A 21317-nucleotide genomic window follows, 5' to 3' on the forward strand; every position below is an offset into this window, starting at 1 on the left:
AAACACAACTCCCGGGATATTTCTTAAGACCTAGCTACATTTTCTGTCTCCTTGTGTGAGGGAGATAATGCAGAAATGAGACCCAGGCTAGTCTCCCTCTGTGTCTCAAGGCCCTTCCTCAAAAGCACAGGAGTGAGCAAAAGGAAAGGGGGGGAGAGGCTGGGGAAGCAGGGTACAAAAGGGACTTTCCCACGGCTTTTCTAATCCTCAGTTCCAAAGGCCTAGTCGATATTTCAACATTTTAGATATAAAACTTGCTTTTGCAATCAATGCAAATATTACCCAGTGATTCATCCTTTCCAAATGACTCTTGGTCTCTTTTGACATTTTACTTTAAAATTATGTATTAGCATTGACATCACCTCACTATTACCTCTCAAGGCTTTGTAACTCAAGATTCTAACCATCCAAGTGTTCCTTAGGCTTCCCAAGTGTTTTATAGACTTATGTTTTTAGGCACACATAGTCATGAAGCTTTAGGAGCAAGATGTTACTGAAGAAAACTTTCGGGTGGCTTGTCAAATGTCTAAAGTGGAGTGATCCTCATTAGGGCTTTGTCTGGAATATGGACCAGGAGGAGACATTTCCATCTGTGGAGGTGGAGGCAGGTGGAGTCGTCTTCCAAGACGGAGTAAGACCTGCTTTAAGTCCCCACACTCAGTGTCTACAAAACCATCAATTTTTAAAAATAATTTTTATATTTTTTAAAGATTATAGTATAATCACATCATTTCCCTTCCTCAAAGTCCTGCCATGTACCTTCTTTGATCTCTTTAAAAAATTCATGGCCTCTTTCTTCCTTAATTGGTGGAGAGAGAGAGAGAGAGAGAGAGAGAGAGAGAGAGAGAGAGAGAGAGTGTGTGTGTGTGTGTACATATATAAATACAATCTGCTCCATCTGTATAGTTACTTGTATGTATGTTCTCACTTGTATTGAATAACCAATCAGTGTACACTCCCCTGGGGAAGACTGTTTCGTCTGCTCTCAATTCCTGGTCTGCCTATGGTTCGTGCTCTAGGGTTGAGGCCTCCTGAGCTATCTGCCTCCACACTAGCCTATCTATTGGTGCCATCCTTGTTCAGCTATACATATAATCAATGCCATAAAGGACTGAATGGGTTTTGTCAGTTTAGTAAGGCAATGGTGTCACCTCCGCCTTAGAAGACCACTTTCAGGGTTAGGCAAGAATACCTAACAAGAACGGAGGTGTGAGCACTGTTTGCAACAGCTTAGAATAAGTGGTATCACCCCTGTATTGTATTCACGGTGACCTCTTCTTACTGGTGTTCCAGTAATTAGACTGCAGATAGCCACTATAAAAGTACATGTTTAATGGCATGTGTAGATAAATGCTTACATACATACAAAATCCAGGCTTACCAGCCAACGTTTTACTTTAGAGTATTCAGTGCTCCATATTTTAACCTTTCAAACGTCCATTCCATCCAAGTCTTGTAATTTTTCAGGCACAAAAAAAAAATTGAGCTTAACTAGTATCCAGAGTTACACACCCAGCAGTGGCAGAACCCTGGTATTTTAAATGACTTAATACCCCTTTACTATATTGAGTCACTATTCCCTTGTTTTAGCTACTTGTCTGAATAGATGCATATTTAGTTGCAGTTACTTGGATTTGTTTTTAAGACAGAGCCTCCCACATGCTGAGATTAAAGGCATGTGCCACCACACTCAGCAGATACTTTCTTTTTAAATATGTATATATGTATGTGTGTTTAAACATATATTTAAATTATGTGTTTGGATGTATACCTGCATAAGTTTATGTATACTATCTGTGTGCAGGTACCCTGTGTGCAGGCCAGAGGAGCGTGTCAGATCCCTTGTAACTGGAGTTCCACGTCCTGAGCTGCCCCATGTAAGTACTAAGCACTCTTAACTGTTGAGCCATCTCTCCAGCTTGTGTTTGAATATTTGCAAGTGTTAGTTCCTTCCTTTAAGGAGCTATCCCCTTGCAAACCTGGGTGAACTTGTTCCCTAGGACCCACAGCCATTGCTTTGCCTTTAGTTGCAGCTGGCATTGCTCATGACCCCCTGAGAGTGCCCAGGAGGTTTCCTTGCATTCCATTGTCACCTGGTCCCATAGCACAAGCGCATTTCACTGGAAATGAAGCCTTGTTCTTCTGGGGATGCTATGAGATGCTTTCACTGATGTGAGGGCTAGGCCTCTGACTGAGACCAGTCAGTCCACTGAGTTAAGAAAGGACAGAGGCTCCTTTTGTACATCAGCCGGGTACATGCTGCAGGACAGCCCCACAGCCCTGTCCCATGATGCCATGGATCCAGAGTCCAACCATTCATGTAGTAGAAGCCAGGTCCTCTCGACATTTGGGGTTTATCCTACATGAAATGTGATTTTTTTAAGGCATAGCCATGTGGTTCTTCATGTTTAACAGGGCCTCTGGGCAACAGAAGATTGCTGGGACCTCTGCATATTAACAGCTGGCCAGAATTCAGTAAATTTTAGATTCACAGGTTTGATGCTGCCATTGGTATTTTTTATTGTTTATTCTTTAGAGTTTCACTTTGACAAAGGCAGAATGACTTTCACTGGTCCTCACGAGGGCAGAGGGTGGCATCTTATAGTTCCCCTCCCCAGTGTTACAGAAATTAGTATCGGGATCTCCTGGGCTTCTCAACCAAATCTAGACAGCTCAAAGACCGTTGTTTCAGAGCTCGTGAGAAAAGAGCACACAGAAGAGGTAAGACTGTAAACTGTTGGTATTTAGACCATAACAAGTAGACTCCATCTGCACATGATCTTTACACAGAGGTAAGGTCAGCTGCATCAGGCTGAAGACATTGGATCCTGTGGTCTCCCTGCTGTGAGAGTTAGATGCCAAGGAGGGACTGGACGTGCCATGCCCGCCTTCTGAGGTCTTTGGAGACATTTGTGTCTGTTATCCATGCAGTAATTCACCCTAACCCTGCATTTATGCCAAGGATGTGGGGCTTTTAAGGTTCATTCCAGTATTACAGTTTTGATTTCTTTTGTTTTATTTCTACAGCTTCAACATGGCGGACGATGATCCATACGGAACTGGGCAGGTAAGTCATGGTCTCACTGACAGCTCTGTTTAAATGTGTTTGTGTTCCAGAATACAGAAGCAACACTAATGACTTGGTGGGAGGCAAACTCTAAATTAGTAAACACTGCTTGATTTGTTTTTCAGTTTTTCTACTCTTCCAGGGTAGGAGAGAGCTTTCGCATAACATTTTATGTACTCTGTGTGTACAGTGGCCAGAAGATAACCTCTGAGTTAGTTGTGGCAGTGCTTGTCTGTCTGATCCCAGATCTGATATGATGACCGTGTGTGTGTGTGTGTGTGTGTGTGTGTGTGTGTGTGTGTGTGTGTGTGTGTGTGTGTGTGTGTGTGTGTGTGTATGATAGCCAGTGAGTGAGAGGACTACTAACATTGATAAAAACCTGATGACACAAAATAGGACTGATGGCAAGAACTTAAAATTGGGGGCTGGCAGGGTGGTTCCTGCCTCTTTTTCAGCTTCTGGGGGTGGTTAGAGATCCTTGGTCCTCCTGGGCTTACAGCATGGCATCACACCAACTGTAGTCTGTTGGGTAACTTTCCTCCCTGTCTATCTTATAAACACATCACCCTCTGGATTAAGGGCCCATCTCCTTCTAGTGTGAATTGATCTGAACTTGTATAAAGGCAAAAGCTGCATTTCCAAATAAGGTCCCATGTAGCAGGAGCACTTTGGAGTTCAGAATAGATGCTTTTCAAAGGTACTGCCGTTAAGCTCACTGTAGTCCGTGGGAATCAGTGTGCCTTGGAGCATAGCACTGTTGTGTCATCTATGAACATCATTGTCATCATCAGTGCGTCAGCGGTTATCACAAAGGCTAACCCTGCCATATCTGTGTCCCCCTCCCCTTCTAGCTTTTTCATTTGAAAAATTCTAAACCCACAGAAATGTTGAACAGTCTGATGAATCCCATTAGTTATTGATACGCTTGTTTCTCTCTCTCCGTGAGAAGGGAGCCTTGAAAGTAGTTTCTAGACACTGGTGTAATTACAGTGTCAGTACTCAAAGTGAACTGTGTGTACAGAGGTAAGCATCCTAGAGATGGAGAGACAAGTGGTACCCGGCCTGACCTCAGGAGCTGCGCTCTAAATGGAGGAACAGAACCACAGTCTCCATGTCCAGTAGACACTGCCGTGGTTCACTGAGGGACAGAAGTAGTAAGAGGGTGCTCTTTGCTTCCTTGGAGAAGGAGCAGGTTAAGATTCTCTTTCCAAAGGAAGGCTAAGCAGAGCTTTAAAAGTTACAACCAGTACAGGAAATACTTCTTATCAAGAGAGCCCTGGCACAACATTTGATATTATTTCACGTTTAAATTTTGGTGGTAAACATCTAAGATTACCGTTGCCCAAATTTATGTATGCAAAGAATCAGCCAAAAACAAAAGTGAAAAATGAAATATTTTTAGGAGACTGGTGTTTCCACAAGACAAGCGGCCCTAGAGCAGAAAGAACCAAGTGGGCATCATGTTCTCGCCAAGCCAGGCAGGGTGAGAATGTACTGGGGGCATGTCCCCATGCTCTTCTGATTTTGTTGTAAAAACGGTGGTGTTGGATAAATCTAGAACATTTCTCTTTTTTTACACCATAAAAGACACCTGGCAACTCGTATTATCACAACCCTGTGTTTTACCTTTCACTTTTAATATGTTGTTTCTAACAAAAGCCAACTCTCCCCAACCCGAGGGCTGTTTCTGCTTGGTTTCAAACCATGCTCTCCTGTCTATACACAGGAAATCTTATCAGCCGGAGATGGTCTTTCATGCCACAAAAGAGTAAAACCTGCTGAGGACAGTCATTCTGAAAGTTTCTTATGTGGGCAGTTTTGAGTTGATCAGCAATGGGGATGGGCATGTTCTACTATTTCAGTTTGGTGGGGGATGGAGAGCTCCTTGAATTTTTGGAGTTTTTGTTTGTTTGTTTTCCTGTCGTGAGCTTTAAGCTTGTTATTTTCTAAGGTTTGTTTTGTTCAAGAAGGGGTTCTCAGTGTCTGAGCGTGCTCTGGAGCTTGCTCTCCACACTCATCAAGTAAGCACCATAGGCCACATGCAATATAGCATGTCTTACCGGGACTTTTCCCTCTGCCCAGTCATAGCGGACACCTGCAGGACCACACCAAAGGATTTCTTTTTGAGGTCATCCTTTCTGTTCAGAGACAGTGGGTGCCCTGTGTGGCCTGGAACTTACTTTTGCAGTATGTAGTTTTCCGTTCTGTGCTTCTTTGCTGGCAAACGTGACTGAGGAGGAGGAGCCTCGCTGGTCATTGATGTGTAGCCCACTTTTCACTCCTCTGCTCAAAAATTGCATCCCTCAGAGCTGGGTCTCAAGTGGTTTTCATGCACACTTCACATTTTTAGGAGCCACTGAGATTTTTCAGAGAATGAAGCGCTTGCTGACCACCTGCGTTTGACACTCCCCACCCCACCCCAACACAAATGAATGCAACAACAACAAAAAAAAAAAATCTAGCATTACTTTTCTTACTCTTGGTTTAACTAGACATATTAGGATTTGAGATACCCAAGAATATCTAGTGATTTTCCAACGAGGACCAAAAACAACACTTCCAACTTGCACACTGATCAGAAAGAGTTAAATAAATACATTTGGTTCCTTTATTGTCCACAAACATTTCAACAAATGTTTGAGACTGAGAAAGATCATGAGCTCATAAATATGAATATGAATTTCCTTTTTTTTTTTTTTTTTTTTTTTCTTTGTTTTTGGTTTTTCCAGACAGGGTTTCTCCGTGTAACAGTCCTGGCTGTCCTGGAACTAGCTCTGTACAGAGCTGGTCTTGAGCTCAGAGACCACCTGTCTCTGCCTCCCAAGTGCTGGTATTAAAGGCATGCGCCACCACTGCCTGGCGAATGTGAATTTCTAAATTCCTTTTGGAATATTTATTTACAATAACTTAGCAAGAGAGAGCTTAATTCTATCAAAACATACTATATGCCCACTCTTTCAGTTTAGGTAGTTGTGTGTCGTTTCTTTAACAGTCACCACTATCTTAGGGCTTGAAACAACACACACATCTTCTCCTGTAGGGTAGGAGAATTGTGAAGTCGAGGTGCTGGCCAGTGCGTTCCTAAGCTGTTATTTCTTGCCTTTCGGGTCTGTTCTTCCGGATGAACCCTCTCATCACTCGAGACTCTTGCCTTTCGGGTCTGTTCTTCCGGATGAACCCTCTCATCACTCGAGACTCTTGCCTCCATCGTCACTTTGATTTCTAACTCTCCTAAGTAGCACACCTGGGTACACCAGGATAATCCTGTCATTTAATAGTCTTCCATCGATGTCACGTGCACTGCATCTTTTGCCACATAAAGCCTAGGTTCTGGGAAGTAGATAGGTTCCAGGGAGTAGCATGCGGACACTCTTGTAGCCATCGTTCATTGTACCACTCTCTACTAAATCCCAGTTATTTTGTGTTGTAGTAGAAAGTGCAGGTGGGGGGAGGGGAAACGTGAGCTCGGTTGTATTGTCAGTTTTTTATCTAACCTGTAGTTCTTTCAGGCCTTGAAATTCTGTAGCTCAAGGAGGAACATATATATCACCAAAACAGAAACACAGAGAGCTAAGATTACATGCGTATGTGTATGTGTCTGTCTGTGTGCACCTTGAGTCCCTGTGAGTGTGCATGTGTGTACACATGTGTTTGGAGACTGAAGGTCAATGTTGGGCATCTTTTCCAGTTGCTACCCATCTTACTTGTGGGGAGAAGGCCTTTCACTGAGACTAGAGCTCATGGATTCTGCCAGCCAGCAGATCCTCTGGGGCTCTGACCTCCAATCCTCATGTTTGCACAGCAAGCATGTTCACCAGTGAGCATCTCCCCACCGTCTGGGATCAGACCCTTACTCCTAAGAGGATGGGAGATGCAGGTCACTCATTCAGTGAGCGTGGCTGAAGTGCTCACTTGGCTCTGAAGATTCTAGCTGATGCGATCTTGTCCTTGGGGACCCCATAGCTCTTATCCTTCAGGAATTCCTTTGTTACACATGGAAGTTCCACATGCAGCAGCCTCACTGGGTCTCAGAGAGCCACTCTAAAACCCTGATTTCAGGAGTTCACCTTTTAGGCTTTCATGTCTAGTTTTCATTCTTGTAACTGATGTTCTGGCTTCATGTGATTTAGAAGAGGAATTAAAGTATTTGTATTTTCTTCTTTACAGATGTTTCACTTGAATACTGCTCTGTCTCATCCAATATTTAATGCAGAATTATATCCAACAGAAATGCCACTGTCAACTGGTAAGAAAAACCGTCCCCTTTTCCTATTGTTTTGCTTTCCCTTAGTTTGTGGATCACCCCAAGCTAAGTATGTATATGCAAGGCTGCCACACTGTGGGTGCTTGGAACCAAACGCAGGTCCTCTGGAAGAGCCACAAACGCTTTTAACCACGGAACCGTCTCTCCAGCCACAGTGGTCTCTTTTCAAATTGAGTGATGCTCATAGGAAGGAAGTGGTGATTTGTGTTTTAAAACCAACCTTTCAGTATGCTTTCTGGAAATGCGTTTCACAAAAATGTTTCAGCTCACTCACACATTGTTTTAGCAAGTGTGGTTTCTGGCATCTACTAGAATACTCCACAGCACTGTCCCACCCAGGGTTAGGCCTTTCCTTTCCTCCACATTCTATGACCCTTTGTGCTCCTCTTTGCTTTGTTGCTGCTCCCACCCAGCCAGCCTCAGCCCCTCCGTTCATATCTGGGGATCATTGTTGTGATCAGCCAGGATGCTCCAAAGTCGCCTCTATATTCCAGGCAGTCAGATAAAGCTTACGGTGCCCATCCTCCCAACATGACTGTTAATTAATGGATCCACAAATTGTGTAATGTCATATGTGCAATAGCACATGTACTTCGTTTAGACTCTTCGTTGATTGGCTTGTATGTAACCTTGGTGTAGTGACTTTTTTACTGCTTTGTTCCTGCACTCACTGCGCCTGCTGGAGTTAACCATCTTCAAAAGCAATGCATTAGTCAGTGAAGATTGTATTTAAAACAGTTGGGGATCGCTGATATGAGCAGCAGGTGCTTTGTATATTGTGGATTTCCGAGTCTCCGTGTGGAGACTGTATGTAATTTTTTTTTTTACTGGTACTAGGGTTGTACCAGCGCTGGCCTTTCATGGTTCAGAAAGTTTTCCACTTACCCCTCTTCAGTCAGACATGGGAGGAAGGAGAGCTAATGTGCCACACCTTCCTCACCCTCACCCGCAGAAGCTACATCACAGAGGCCTGTCGGTCTGTACCCCACAAAATGTATTTTCTAAGGCACCGTCATTCATGTGAGATAGTGAGCAGTCCCAAGCACACCTCAGGTCAGCTTCCTGTGACCAGTAACTGCAGCAGATAGACGCGTCTGTGTTTCCTGTGAGCTTCTAAGCTGAGAGCCGAAGTGTTTGCTGTAGTCCTACTGTTTTATTGAAAATGTTAAGGACTTGGTTTTGTCCTCAGGAAAAGCACACGTTTCTATAAAACAGTGCCCTGAGGCAGATGATTTAAAGTGTGTTTCCTTTTCCTTGTGTTTATGGGCTTAAAAGTAAAATTATCAAAAGAATCACCTCAGTAAATAGTCTATGTTCATATCATGCCATGGAAACCCCTTTTTCCACATTGTTAGAAAAACCTATGTAAATGTACCTTAAAGTACATAATTTATGGCTGTTGCCACCCCTTCGTTTTTACTGGCATTTCCCCTCTGTTTCAGTGCGCTGTCCAGTTTTTATAGTCCAAGGTGGAAGGACATTTTGTTCAGATTTTAAAGGAGCAGGAAGTTCATCTAAGCCAATATTTGCTTGTAATTTCTGTTTGGATTTTTTTTTAATCATTAAAAATTCTTAAAATCTCAAACTGTTAGTCTTTTCAACTATGTGTTGGAAACTCTGTAACAAGGAACAGCTGTTAGGTCTATGTCATTTTCTGTGACTTAAAATTCTCTATACAATAGGAGATCATTTTCCTGGCCCAGAAATGTGGCCAATAGAAATTAGCCTTGAAACAAATGTATGTGTATCCAATCTAATGTTCTACTGGACTTAACTTTGAATGTGCTCTTAAAGGCAGGAATGGCCCCCTCCACATGGAACTTCACATATGTAAGGAAAGCCCTAGAAACAATCCCACAAGTATTTGTGGAGGGGTGGTGGTAAGAAGGAAGGGACTTGAAGCCTAATGTGAGGGTGCCCCCTCCACCTCCGTATTCTAGCACATCCTGTCCAAATACTGCTTTCTTCCTGGTCTAGCTTCTTGGTAGGCCCTTAGGATGGCTGGTGGAAGTGTGTATTTATAAGGTTGTCATACAAGCTGTATGGCATGAAATCTTTTTCCAACCAGTCTTATTTCCTTAGAAAAAGTTGACGTTTAGACATTTTCTTTTTGAAAATTAAAATTACAGTTTCTCTCCTAAAAGCTTAAAATGTCACAGCTGTATCTCATAAGGCAGAGGGTGTAATCTGCTACTTTGCTGCATGGACAAGTGATGCCCACCGCCCATTTGCCTTTCTTGTGTTGCTTCAAATTTGGTCATTTCCTAACTGCCTTCCTTGTACAGTTTAGTCCTTACTGTTATCTGATTTGTCATATTGTTGAGAAGATAAAATATATTCTCTTTGAGGTTATAGTTCAGTTAAAGTAAAACTTCAAGTTTTATCTCTTCTCAAATTTATTTATGTAAAATAAGGCTTAAGCTTTGCTGGGAGGGTGACTTTTCAAATGACTTTAGCTTCAAAGTCTTCATTTTCATTCGGACAGATTCAGACTATCCAATATGTTTGTGTGTTGCACAGCTATGGGTCGTCATTCTGTCACATAAAAGCCAGAGAGGTCCTTAGGGGATTTCTTATCATAACATTTATATTTATGTTCTCAGAAGTTGTGATTTTTCTTTGAAATTTCAAGTCAGATATCACAGGGCTATGGATTAAGCCTTTAGGGTTTTTTTTCGTAGTAATTAATTGGCATGCATTTAACTTTACATTATTTTTGGTATTTTATCATATGCCTGGACTGCTTTAGAACAGAGTTCTTATGAGAGCGCAATGTTCAGGTATTTTGTATCAGCATCAAAAGCTATGGATAAGATGCCAGGCATAGTGGTGCGGGCTTTTAATCCCAGCACCGGGCAGGACGGTCTCTGGAAGCTTGAAGCCAACTTGGTCTAGGCCAGCCGAGGCTATATGGTGAGATCCTGTCTGAAGCAAAACAAAACAAAACAGGCCGTAAATAAGAAAGAAAAGTTCTCCGGGTCCACAGAATGTGAGAACAAACCAGTTAGGCACTGGAGGTGGAATCTCTGGTTCAGGTAAGGGAAAGAGTGAAAGTCATTAGCAGCCTTAGGTTGGGAGAGGCGGGTGACCCAGAATCATCCTGGACTCCTGCTGTGGGTTGCTATCTCCAGCTCTTCATTTCACACTGAGCAGTTCTCTGGAGGAAGGAAAGGTTGTCTGCTATGACATCTGTTGATGAAAGGCAGCCTGAAATGCCAGCCACAGCACTGGGGGGTGCCACTGTACTGTACCGTATTAGTGTTCTAAAATGCTTGCTGAGAGGTGTGCCTGAAGGCTGCTGACCCTGTAAAAGTCATCAGACCTTTGGTTGGGTCCAGACATATACCATCACCACCCCCAAAAGCCATTTTTTATTGTTTTTTCATGTAAACTATAAAACTGCTCTTAGAATAAGCTGAACTTAGGGGCTGGAACAATTGGCCAGCAGTTTGTAAACCATTCATTGTTCTTCATTGCTTATCCTAAAGACCCAAATTTGGTTTCCAGCACCACATGGCAGCTAACACTCTTTGGCTTCCTTGGACACCAAGCAAAATGCTCACATACAAAAGAATAAATAAAATAAAATAAATAAGTATTTTTAAAACTAAGAATATATCTAATATTTCAAAGGAGAATGTATTATATCTTTGTAGCATTTCACCTATAAAATTGATTTAAAATGTAATTTCAACTTTTGACTTGCTTTGTATTTCATACTAGATTCTAGAAGTTTCACAGTTTCTTTTGGTTTTCCTTTGTTGTGTTTGCTTTTAACAGATGGCCCATACCTTCAAATATTAGAGCAACCAAAACAGGTAAGAATAAAGGGGTGGGGTGTTTGGAAATGTTAGACCTTTACATCTAATATTAAGGTTTGGGGATTGAATAATGGTAGCTAATCTGATAACAGGAGTTGTTTATCTGGATGATCAACAGCCTGCCGTGTTATGTAATAACTTCCTGTGTCTACATTCTTCTTAGGCATTCTTCAAACGGCCTTGAAACTTCAGTTAATTGTAAATCCTTGGTATTCTATATCTCTTTCGCCTTAGTTTATCAGCCACTTCCAGGAAAAGCACTGGTGATTTTCATTCATAAGGAAATATTCATGCAGAGGTTCACATCTACTCTCCACTGGTCATGTCCATGCACACAGGGTACTTCTCCTACCTTTATAAACCCCAGCCTTTTCTGTGTGTGGGTTGTGTAACCCAAGGCACTAAGCAGTAGTAGGAGATAATTAGAATGGACCCTGAATCCTCCACACATCTCATTGACTTTAGTCCCAGCATTCTAGGAGCAAGGAGAGGACGGTTTTGTTGTTTTGTTTGGTTTTTGTCTGGCTCCTTCTTTTCCTACTGAATAGTATACAAAATAGTTATGGATTGAAATGTCCCCAAAACTTTGCGTGCGTGCGTGCGTGCGTGTGTGTGTGTGTGTGTTCATTAGCAATTGTGTGGCTCTGGCACTGTGAGAGGGAAGAGAATCTTTAATATGTGCCGATAGAACCTTTCAGTTATTATGGGATGGAAGCTATGATATAGTCTCCCGTGAAGTGAGGACCAGGTCCCTAACCCTCTGAGGGAAATGCTCATCACATCTGGGTGACACTGAGGACTCGTCACTTGCCCTGCTTAGAGCTGTGTTACCCAGTGCCTTTTCTGGGGTGTTCTTTCTTGTAACTCAGGAGGATGAATGTAACATTTGTATTGTGTAATATTTAAGAAATGCTAAGAAGGGAAATGTTGAGAACAGTGTTTTTGCTGTGCAGTACGATTCTGATGTGGTCAGCTTTTAAATAGTAGGAACATCTTAGTGATGGCAACCTTAGTCTTGTAAAGCCGACATCAGATGAAAATGTTTACTGTAAAGACGGGAATGCCACCGTGAAACTTTGGGGCAGTGTTCTGGTTACCTACCCGTGGTCCTTCCTGGCCCCTCAGCTGCAGGTGACACTAGGCTTTTCTCTATCACTGTGTCCATCTTTGAAGGGACCAGATCTCTCAAAGCTCTTCCTGCTAGAGTTTTATTCCCTGGATTCTGCTGGGAATCTGGAACCCTGGAAAGTGTCCCAGCTAGTAAGATTTGGTTAACCTATAAAACTGGTGAGTCCAAATTGTGCCTACACAGCAAAATAGTTTTTGGATCTCTTAAAACATTTTAAAATCACATTCATTTATTTTTTTAAGGTAGCCTCTGTGTGTGTGTGCGTGCATGTGTGTGTGTGTGTGTGTGTGTGTGTGTGTGTGTGTGTGTGTGTGTGTAAAAGCATGTCTATGGAGATCAAGTGACAACCTTTGGAAGTTGGTGCCCTCATATCATGTGGGTCCTGGAGATCAAACTCACACCAGGCTTGTGACAAAGCCTCTTACCCACTGAGCAATCTTGCCAGTCCAGAACCTTGTTTTTCTGAGCATAGCACTATGATAAGACTTTTAATGTGTAGTTTGTTATCACAAACCCCAAAGTCATAGATATTTGTGAGTTATTTTGAACAGCTAATATAGTTTCAGAATTCAAAAATTTAATTCATTATGTGTGAATATATAAAATGTGAATAAAATATTGTGTCTTTCTGTTTGGCACCCTTGGGGGGGGTTGTGGGGTTTTTGTTTTTTAATCTAGCTTCAGTGTAAGGACGTTGCATCTCAGTCAGACTTTTGACTGCATGAATGTAGCCCCTTTGAGGTTAATGACTCATTTTAAGTAAATGGAGTTCCCGAAATGAATTGTGGTAGACAGTAAACATTTAATATCAAAATGTTAGAATTAGAAATTGGTCCAGATTACATATTTTAAGACATCTTATGTTTTAGTTTTTTATTTGATTTTTAAAATTAATTTAAAATCTCTGTAGTTCTTTGTTGACTCCAAACTGGTGGCAATTCCCCTGCCTCCATCTTCCAGCTGTTAAGATTATAGGTGTGAACCACCACACCCAACTCAGAATTATCTTACCAAGCTAACAGAGCAATATAAAGTTTTATCTTCAAAATAAATGCCACTTTGAATGGAACTTTACTCTTGTGCAACCAGAAATAATACAGTTTCACATGCTGTAAGTTCACATCTCAATTAAATCACATTGATTAGTGTTAGGTGCCATTTTTCAATAAGGTATGAAAGTGTACATGTACCTATTTTTCTAGTGCCACAAAGGAATTTTGTGATAAAAAGATTTGGAAATTCTATGTTGATTTTTGAGGTAGAAATACTCTTTTTCTTGAAGGCCATATGGACACAGATTTTTCCTAAGTCTGTTGGGAATGAATCAAAGCATGGATTAGTAATCTTTAGACTATCCAGTTCCATTGTATAGTTCTCAGTGTTAGCTGTCTAATCATGTTGTGTTGTGTCCTGTTTTGTTTCTTAGGCAGGGCCTCACTGTGTGGCCTTGGCCTCAAACTCATAGACCTCCATCCACATGCCTCTGTCTCTCAAGTGCCAGTGTTAAAGATGTGTGCCACCTAATAGAATTTTAAGCTGAAGGTGTGTTTGGATTTTTCTCAGTTGTATAGGTCTCCATAGTTATGGTTAGCCAGTTTGCAACAGCCAGTTACACATGCTGTTGTCTCATTTTTGAGTCATTAAATTCAAGTATTATCTGAACTGGATCCAAATTACATTAATATTCACAAAATTAATGGCCTTTTTCTTTCAAATGCTGAGAAGATTGTCAGATTCACGGTGTTGTAGCACACAGGCTTGTCCTTAACACTGGTGCACACTATTTTAGAAGACACGGCTGTGGCGTGCCCTAGTTCAGCTGTAATTGGAGCAGATAAAGGAATTCCTTCAAATAGTTAGCATAACTGTTACTGGCTAAGGTGAAGAGGAAAACTTGGCAGCAGCAATTTGAGATGAGGAGGCTGCAGTAGAGACAGCTGTAGCACATTATACCCAAAGTCCTAACACTCTTCATCATTCCTCCGAGCAAGGAAGGGCTGGAGATGGGTGCCTGGCTTCTCCGCCACAGCTCAGTGCACAAACACCAGCTAGCATCATTTTCATAATAACTGTTGGAAAGTATTTATCATCTCCATAGTTGCCTTCCATAGTCATGTATGTTTAGAACCTTGTGCCTAACGTTGTCATTATTGTTGTAGTAATTACTGCTTGTGTTCACCTCCACAGAGGGGATTTCGATTCCGCTATGTATGTGAAGGCCCGTCACATGGCGGGCTCCCTGGTGCCTCTAGTGAGAAGAACAAGAAATCCTACCCTCAGGTCAAAGTAAGTTTGAAGTCCACCACTCGGACGACCTAGGAGCAAAGCCAGGGATGAATGAATGAATGAATATTCATGAATGTGAATGTGAATATCCGACTGCCATGAATGAACATGAATGAATAGGATGCTCCTTTGCCCCAAGAAGAAGTGTTTACTTGGTTATTCAAAATTTTAAATAGAAAGTCATCTCATGGAAATGACAAATTTTCAAACACCATTAACATCTCCATTTAATTTGAATGGTTCCAATGTCAACTAAGAAAAACTTAACTACCTCTCCAGCAGTCTTAAAGTTGCCTTTTAAAGTCTTCAAGTATATTCTCTTATGTTTTAGTAAAACTTTGAGCTAGGTGTCATGGCGCACACCAGTATTCCTAGGACTTGGGAGAGTAGGGGCTGCAGTGCCAGTCATTGAAGACCAGTCTCAGCTAAATGGCAAGCTTGAAGTAAGCTTGAGCTATGTGAGAGCAAAGGAAAAATGCCATTGAGACAAATTCCTAATACTGTGTATTTCATGACAAAACAGCGCACATATGCTATAGAGTATATTATCTAAGGTCATAAATGCAGACCCAAAGTGATAAGCTAAAATGGGCTTCAAACAGGCTTATCCAACTGTCCAAATATATGAATACACAGTATGCTAGTGTGTACTTCATATGGTGTTTTAGAGTTTAAATGAGGATTCTTACATGCTCTGCAGAGAGCCTGACAGGGACCCTGTGCAGCCACTCAGTGTGAATTCTGAGGCATGGGGAATGGGGTGAGGTTGGGTACAAGTTCATTGTCTTCAGCTTCTTACATTGGTGATTTAATTGAGAATATCTTTCTCTAGTTCTGAGGTTTTTTTTTATTTTCCTAACTCAGTGCCATGTTTCAGAGACTGATGATAATTTTGCAGGAAAAGTAAAAACTTGCAGTGTAGTCACTTAAAAGTTTTCATTTATTCAGTAACTTGAGCTTAGACTAACAATTACCAGCAGTAAATTACCGTCTGTCTTCCTGCTTGTTTTATAAACTCAATATTCTGGCATTGGGGAAATTATCTTTGATTTGGCCAGCAGTGTAGTTTGTTCCTCCTTTTCATACCTGGCCCAGGCCTTTCCAGTGCCTTGCCCTCCATCTAAAATAAAGAGCCATGCAGTCTGTCTCTTTCCAGTGAAACTCAACTCCTGGCCTGGATGCTATGAGTCACATTTTCATTTGAAGACTCTTAGCTCTAGTTGGAGAATGGAAGGCATTTTTCTTAGTAAAGGTAATTGGACAATAGAAGTGTGATGTTTTTAGTTTGTAAAGGCCACAGTTATATTAGACAGTGTGTTTTTCATAGACGTAGAACCAATGGGATGGAGATGAGTAGAGAGATGATGGATGGATTGATCGATCGATCAGTTGATTGACAGGAAGGTCGACAGAGAGATGAGATGGAATTGGCTATCCTGATTATGAAAGACAAGAAGTCCTACTGTGGGATATCTGTAACATGTACCCAGGGATGCTGGAAATAGTCCAAGCACAGAAGCCTGAGCACCTGGTAACTGATGGACTCTCCGCCTAGGACCAGGAGCCCAAGAGTCTGGGAGTGCCAGTGCTAGTATAAGCCTGGCAAGCAGGAGAGCCTAGAGTTCTGATGCCCTGGGAGTGCAGGGGGCAGAAATGGGGAGTGCCCTACATTCTACTGGGATAGAGGAAGGAGGAGGAAGAGGAGGAGAGGAGAGGTCTCTGTCTGGCTTTTTGTTCTAGAAGGGCTTCTAGCTGACTGAATATATCTGTCCACATTGAGGGTAAGTCTTCCATCAGTCCCGTGCACTTGCCAGTCTCCTCTGGACACTGAAGACACCTGGGGTTGGGGGGTGCTTTTCCAGCTTTCTGCATTTGTTCTCTGTAGTTGAGTGCACACCTGAAATTATCCAGCACGACAGTGACTTCCAGTCCTTTCGAACCTAGGTGAGGAATGCAGAAGAGAACAGCAGCAGAGAAAGCAAATGACTTCTTCAACATCCATGATTCAGCGTGTGTTTTACATCCATCACCTCTTGTAATACTTACTAGCATTGGGAACTGGGGCTCAGAGTTAGGGCTAGGGCTTTTTTTTTTCCCTCAGCCCATGGGCCCTCCCATGCAGAGGGCCAGGGGCCAGGAACTTAGGGACAAGACATGGAGGACTGTGGTAAACTGAGGCAGGGAGGATGAGAATTTTGGGCAGCAAAGAAGAAACAAGCACAAGCGGAGGGCATCAGGAGTCGAATCTAGAACTTTCCGCCTGTCCGTGTGTCATATGTTAATACGTGTCTTTACGTGTCTGTATCTGTGACAGGTAACTGAGCCTCACTTGTCAGCACTAGCACTAAAGAACCCATGTTAGGAGAAAAAGTAGGGTTTTTCTGTGTGGCCTATACGAGGAAGTGTAAGTTGTGGTCTATTCATGAACTCTTTCCTTCAGTGGCACTAGAATTCTGTGGTCCGATGAGGTTGGAAGGTTTTAAGCATTCTACCTGGTTCCCCTGGACTGGTTTCTTTCCTGTTCTCAAGTCTCCACATCCACTCTGAAATAACACTCTGAGTCTTATTATTAAGTAGAATTGTTTGGCCAATGGCTCAGGCATATTCCTGACTAGCTCTCACAATTAAACTAACCCATTTCTGTTAATCTGTGTATTGCCACGAGACTGTGGCTTGTGATGCTGTGGCATGTTTCTCCTTTGGCTACTACATCTCCCTGACTCCATCTTCCTTCTCTCTGCATCCTTGTTTGGATTTCTCATCTAACTAGGACATCCCTCATCAGTCCACTGTGCATGAAAAATGGGAGCATCTGTAGAATGATGCTTCCAGGTGATGTCATACTGCCTCACATCCATCCCATAACCCATCCCCAGAGGTGGGCGCATGCAGTAACTGAGAGAAGCAGCACTTCCATAGTCTTGCACGTGTAAGGTCTGTGACCTGTAGGAGTTTCAGGCCCTGTTTCCCCGCCCTGCCTCTTCAAACACCCCCACCCTGCTGCCCCTGGAAGTTTGTGCTTGGCATCATATGAAGATGGCAGTGAAGGCTTAAGGTCTATTGAAAGCTTTGGGAACTGGCTGTGACTTGGGGCTTACAAGCTGTACCTTATGGAGCTTGTAAACTTCTGTCTTGTTTGGAAGTCTTCTAGTGAACGAATCGAAGCCTTAAGTTGACTTTTATGGTAACTCTAGGAGTTTCTCAGAGTCCAGAGTGTCCTATTGGAAGTTCTCCTATGTATACTCTGTGGCTGAGAACTGGGATGCGAGCTCGGCTTTAGACACCCTCTCACTATGGTACCACCTTTGCTGGAACTGTGGTGCTGTGCGTGTTCCTGCCCCAGATCCAAAAAGAAGGGACCTGCTTAGCTGTCTAGCATCTTGCTGTACAAGTCTCCATGTCCTCCCCTCCCCTTGATTAACTGCTCTGGGATTAGTCCTGTGTCCTTTGTTGCTGTAGTTAACTTTCTCTCCATACTGAAGCATTCCTCCTAGGGCCCTGGGTACTGCTGGATTGGGGAATATTTTTTCCAATTAATTACTTCATATTACAAAATATTTCAATCTTACAAAATTTAAAATTTTATATGACAAATGCCATATACCCAAATGTAAATTCAAAAAGGACACTATTTTACCTTCTGCTGTCTGTCTGTCTTTCTCTGGGACTTGTCTCTACGAACAGCTGTGTAGTTACGGTGGAAACCCCACTCGGCCGCTGCTTGGTCCTCTCATCGCCCACGTAGAAAAACCACTGTTCTGAATGCCCTTTCTCTGAGATATTTTTATATCTTACCGCATAATTAAGCATTCATACCTAAAATCACTTTCAAGAGAATTACTTTTTACTAGCTTTAACCTAAAGTTTTTGTTATATGTGATGGCTCCTCCTTTTCAAACCAAAAAAGGGTTAAAACTGACCTGGCTGAAGATTGAACACTGATCACTTTTGATCTGTCTGTTCCTTTTTACTGTCTGAATAAAAGTGTCTTCAAGCGCAGTACAGAATTGACACCTCCCTTAAAGCAAGAAATCATACTCAAGGGGAAATCTAGAGAAAATAAATATGCAGAATGTAAGGAAGTTTTCTGCTTTTTGAAAACTGAGTAATCCATTGTCTGTCCTAAAGCTCTGTCTTGGTGTTTGCTGGGTTCTGAGTTCATGGCAGCTCCCAGGAGGCAGCCGAGCAGGGAGGCAGACAGCAGATTGCCTCTTCTGGGCCAAGCCTGTCGCCGCCTGTTCTTGACTCAGCAAGGAGTGCCAGGGAAGGCTCACTGCCGTCCTTTTCCCGAAAGTGGTGCAGAGAATTTTTAAATCAAGTGGGGCACAGCCAAGAGGAGGAGCTGCCCCATGGCTTCGGGATGCTCTGCAGCCAGCTGCAGCTGCTGGGGCCCTTCTGCACTGGGCGCCCTATGCAGACTGCACATCAGTATCAGTGTCGTTCATGCCTAAGCTGCAGCTTATTTGTGATCGTCAAACGCCAGGAGCTGGAGACACAGAGGTGCCGGCATAACTGTTGCGATCAGCTTCGCCGGGAGGTGCTTCACTGCCCTCCCGCACTGAAAGGGTACTGGAATGTTAGGTTGACAGCAGCTTTGACCCCTTCCTCCCACCTACTGTAACGTCTGAGCTCTTAAGTGCCCCTCACTTAAAAATCCTTAATGTTAAGTTTCTGTCAAGGTTAATAAAGCCTGGCTGATGGGCTGTGTGCTTGAGGATATCACATATCTTTGCATAAGCTCCCTTTTCTTTGCACAGACATGTCTGAATCCGGAGGCTTGCCATCCCAAAGATCTAGTTGGAATACTAATTTTGAATAATGTAGCCTGATACAGTTACCTAACATGCCAGGGGGAAAAAATCACCATAACCGATTGGACGTGCATTCAGAGCCTAGCTCATAGCATTTATTAGAATGTCCTTTGACACTCTAAGTTGTTTGCTATGCTCAAATTAAATAGCCACATTCCCTACAGATACACAACCTGTGCTTTGTAACATGCATGCATACAGATGCACACGCGTGAGCACACCCACACAAGCTTATTGATCCAAGGGCTTTATAACTCGAGGTGCATGGATCTTTTCATGGTTTCAGAAAGGGTTGGGACTTGTGAGTTTGCATACAGAATTTTATGTAATTTCTACTATTTTCTTCCTTTTTTTTTTTTTTGTTTGTTTTGTTTGTTTGTTTTTGATAGGGTCTCATTGTGTAGTGTAGGCTGGCCTTGAACTCACTATACTACCTTTCCCTCCACAGTATTGAGGAATTCCAGGTATGCAGTTGCCTTGAATATTTTCCTTCTTCTTTCATTTCTAAACTTTATATTTACATTTTTACCCATTTCAGGTAAATTGAAGCACTTGGTGTTTCTCAACACATGATTTAAGGTAGTTGCCCTTCAGAATTCCAGCCAGTGGAAAAGATGTGAGATTTAGTACCAACAGCCCCAAAAGGGGAAGTCACAGTTAGTCATCTGTCCCCGTCTGTCTGTCTGTCTGTCTGTCTCTCTCCCTGTCTTCCTGCCCTCTCCTCGCCTGCTCTCCCCTCCCCCACCTCTCTTCGATAGTGATTAAATATGGAGCCATTCATGGTTAAAATCAAAAGAGAAACGAAAATTATTTCGCTAATTTTCACTCGGCACCATGGCAGGCCCTGCACTGCAAACAGGTGACGTCCTCTGTGTCCTCTGTGCGTCTACATAATTTTTCTTCTAGGTCACCTAGGAGTTTTGCATCTGGCTCCCAGAATAGGGGATTTTTAAAATGGCCCTTTGAGTCAGGGTTACCATTAGAAGTTGAAGAAAGTTAGTCACTGAAGGAAACTTTTGACACAAAGCAGAGCAGTGAAAATTAACCATGTGGATTAGGAGAGCCAGGCCTCTTGGAGTTGCAAGTTGTCTGAATGTCTAGGCCTGGTGTGGTGGCCTGCTTCTACTGGCCTTTCGTCTTCCCCTCCCATGTCTCTCTGCACACAGAGTATCCTCTCAGGGTGATTATCCTCAGGGCCATCTCTGATGGAAGTGGTCTCTGTGTGAAGAGAGTGGTGTAATACATCCACCATTCAATTCAGGAAGCCGGAAACATTACAGTCCTCCCGTGTCTCTAAGCGCCTTCTCCATAGTCAGGGAGTCCTCGGTACTTAGCAGATCCAGGATGCTGCTGCTGGCTCTCTCCCGCGGTCCCCATCCTTCCCCCTAAGTGGACTCCGGGTCAGAGTCTTTCGAATGATGTTCCCTTTCTTGAGGCCTCGTGGGGGCGGGCTGGAGGAGACATGCAGACTTTAGCTGTCTGCTTTGGTCCCAGTGCACTGAACAGAGGGACAAGGACAGCTGGCCATGCCGTTTACACTTCTTCCACTATCATGGCTCGGCAGAGAAGCAGCATCTCTGGTCTTCGTTTGTCTACGAGGAAGAGGAAGGGTAGAAAAAGCTGAGGAATCCCACTGCCTTTCAGGGGTGAGACCCAAGGTTCTAGTGTGAGCAGTGGGATATGAGATCCCACGATCTTTAAATAAGAAGTCTCTTAATAAATGTATCACCAGAACAGGGCTGCCATCGCCCTAACTAGCTGTTCTACAGACTTGCTAAAAACTATCATTTACTCAGGTTTAAATGTTTTCTTACACTTTATTTCTCAGTAGCGGCTACTAAAGAAAATACTTTTGTATACATTATCCAAGTAAATGATTTACTTTAAAAAAATGAAATTTTTTGATGATTTATTATTACGAGCTGAAAAATCACTCATA

The 21317-nt window shown here is 42.7% G+C and overlaps 1 protein-coding gene across 2 annotated transcripts in view; it reads left to right on the top strand.

Moving 5' to 3' along the window:
- The first annotated feature begins 1804 nt into the window (after window positions 1–1804).
- Nfkb1 (nuclear factor kappa B subunit 1) overlaps window positions 1805–21317 on the top strand; it is an 88027-nt gene continuing 68514 nt past the window's right edge. The window contains exons 1-5 of one of the 2 annotated variants that reach the window (XM_051185443.1): window positions 1805–1877; window positions 3028–3067; window positions 7235–7313; window positions 11112–11149; window positions 14469–14567. In XM_051185443.1, the coding sequence (XP_051041400.1) occupies window positions 3035–3067; window positions 7235–7313; window positions 11112–11149; window positions 14469–14567 (249 nt within the window). In that variant the 5' untranslated portion in view covers window positions 1805–1877; window positions 3028–3034. Of the gene's footprint in view, window positions 1878–3027; window positions 3068–7234; window positions 7314–11110; window positions 11150–14468; window positions 14568–21317 lie in introns of those variants that run through there. The other variant, XM_051185444.1, reaches the window with a different exon arrangement.

Source organism: Phodopus roborovskii, unplaced genomic scaffold (assembly GCF_943737965.1).
Source record: "Phodopus roborovskii unplaced genomic scaffold, PHOROB, whole genome shotgun sequence".
NCBI classification, from domain to species: domain Eukaryota; kingdom Metazoa; phylum Chordata; class Mammalia; order Rodentia; family Cricetidae; genus Phodopus; species Phodopus roborovskii.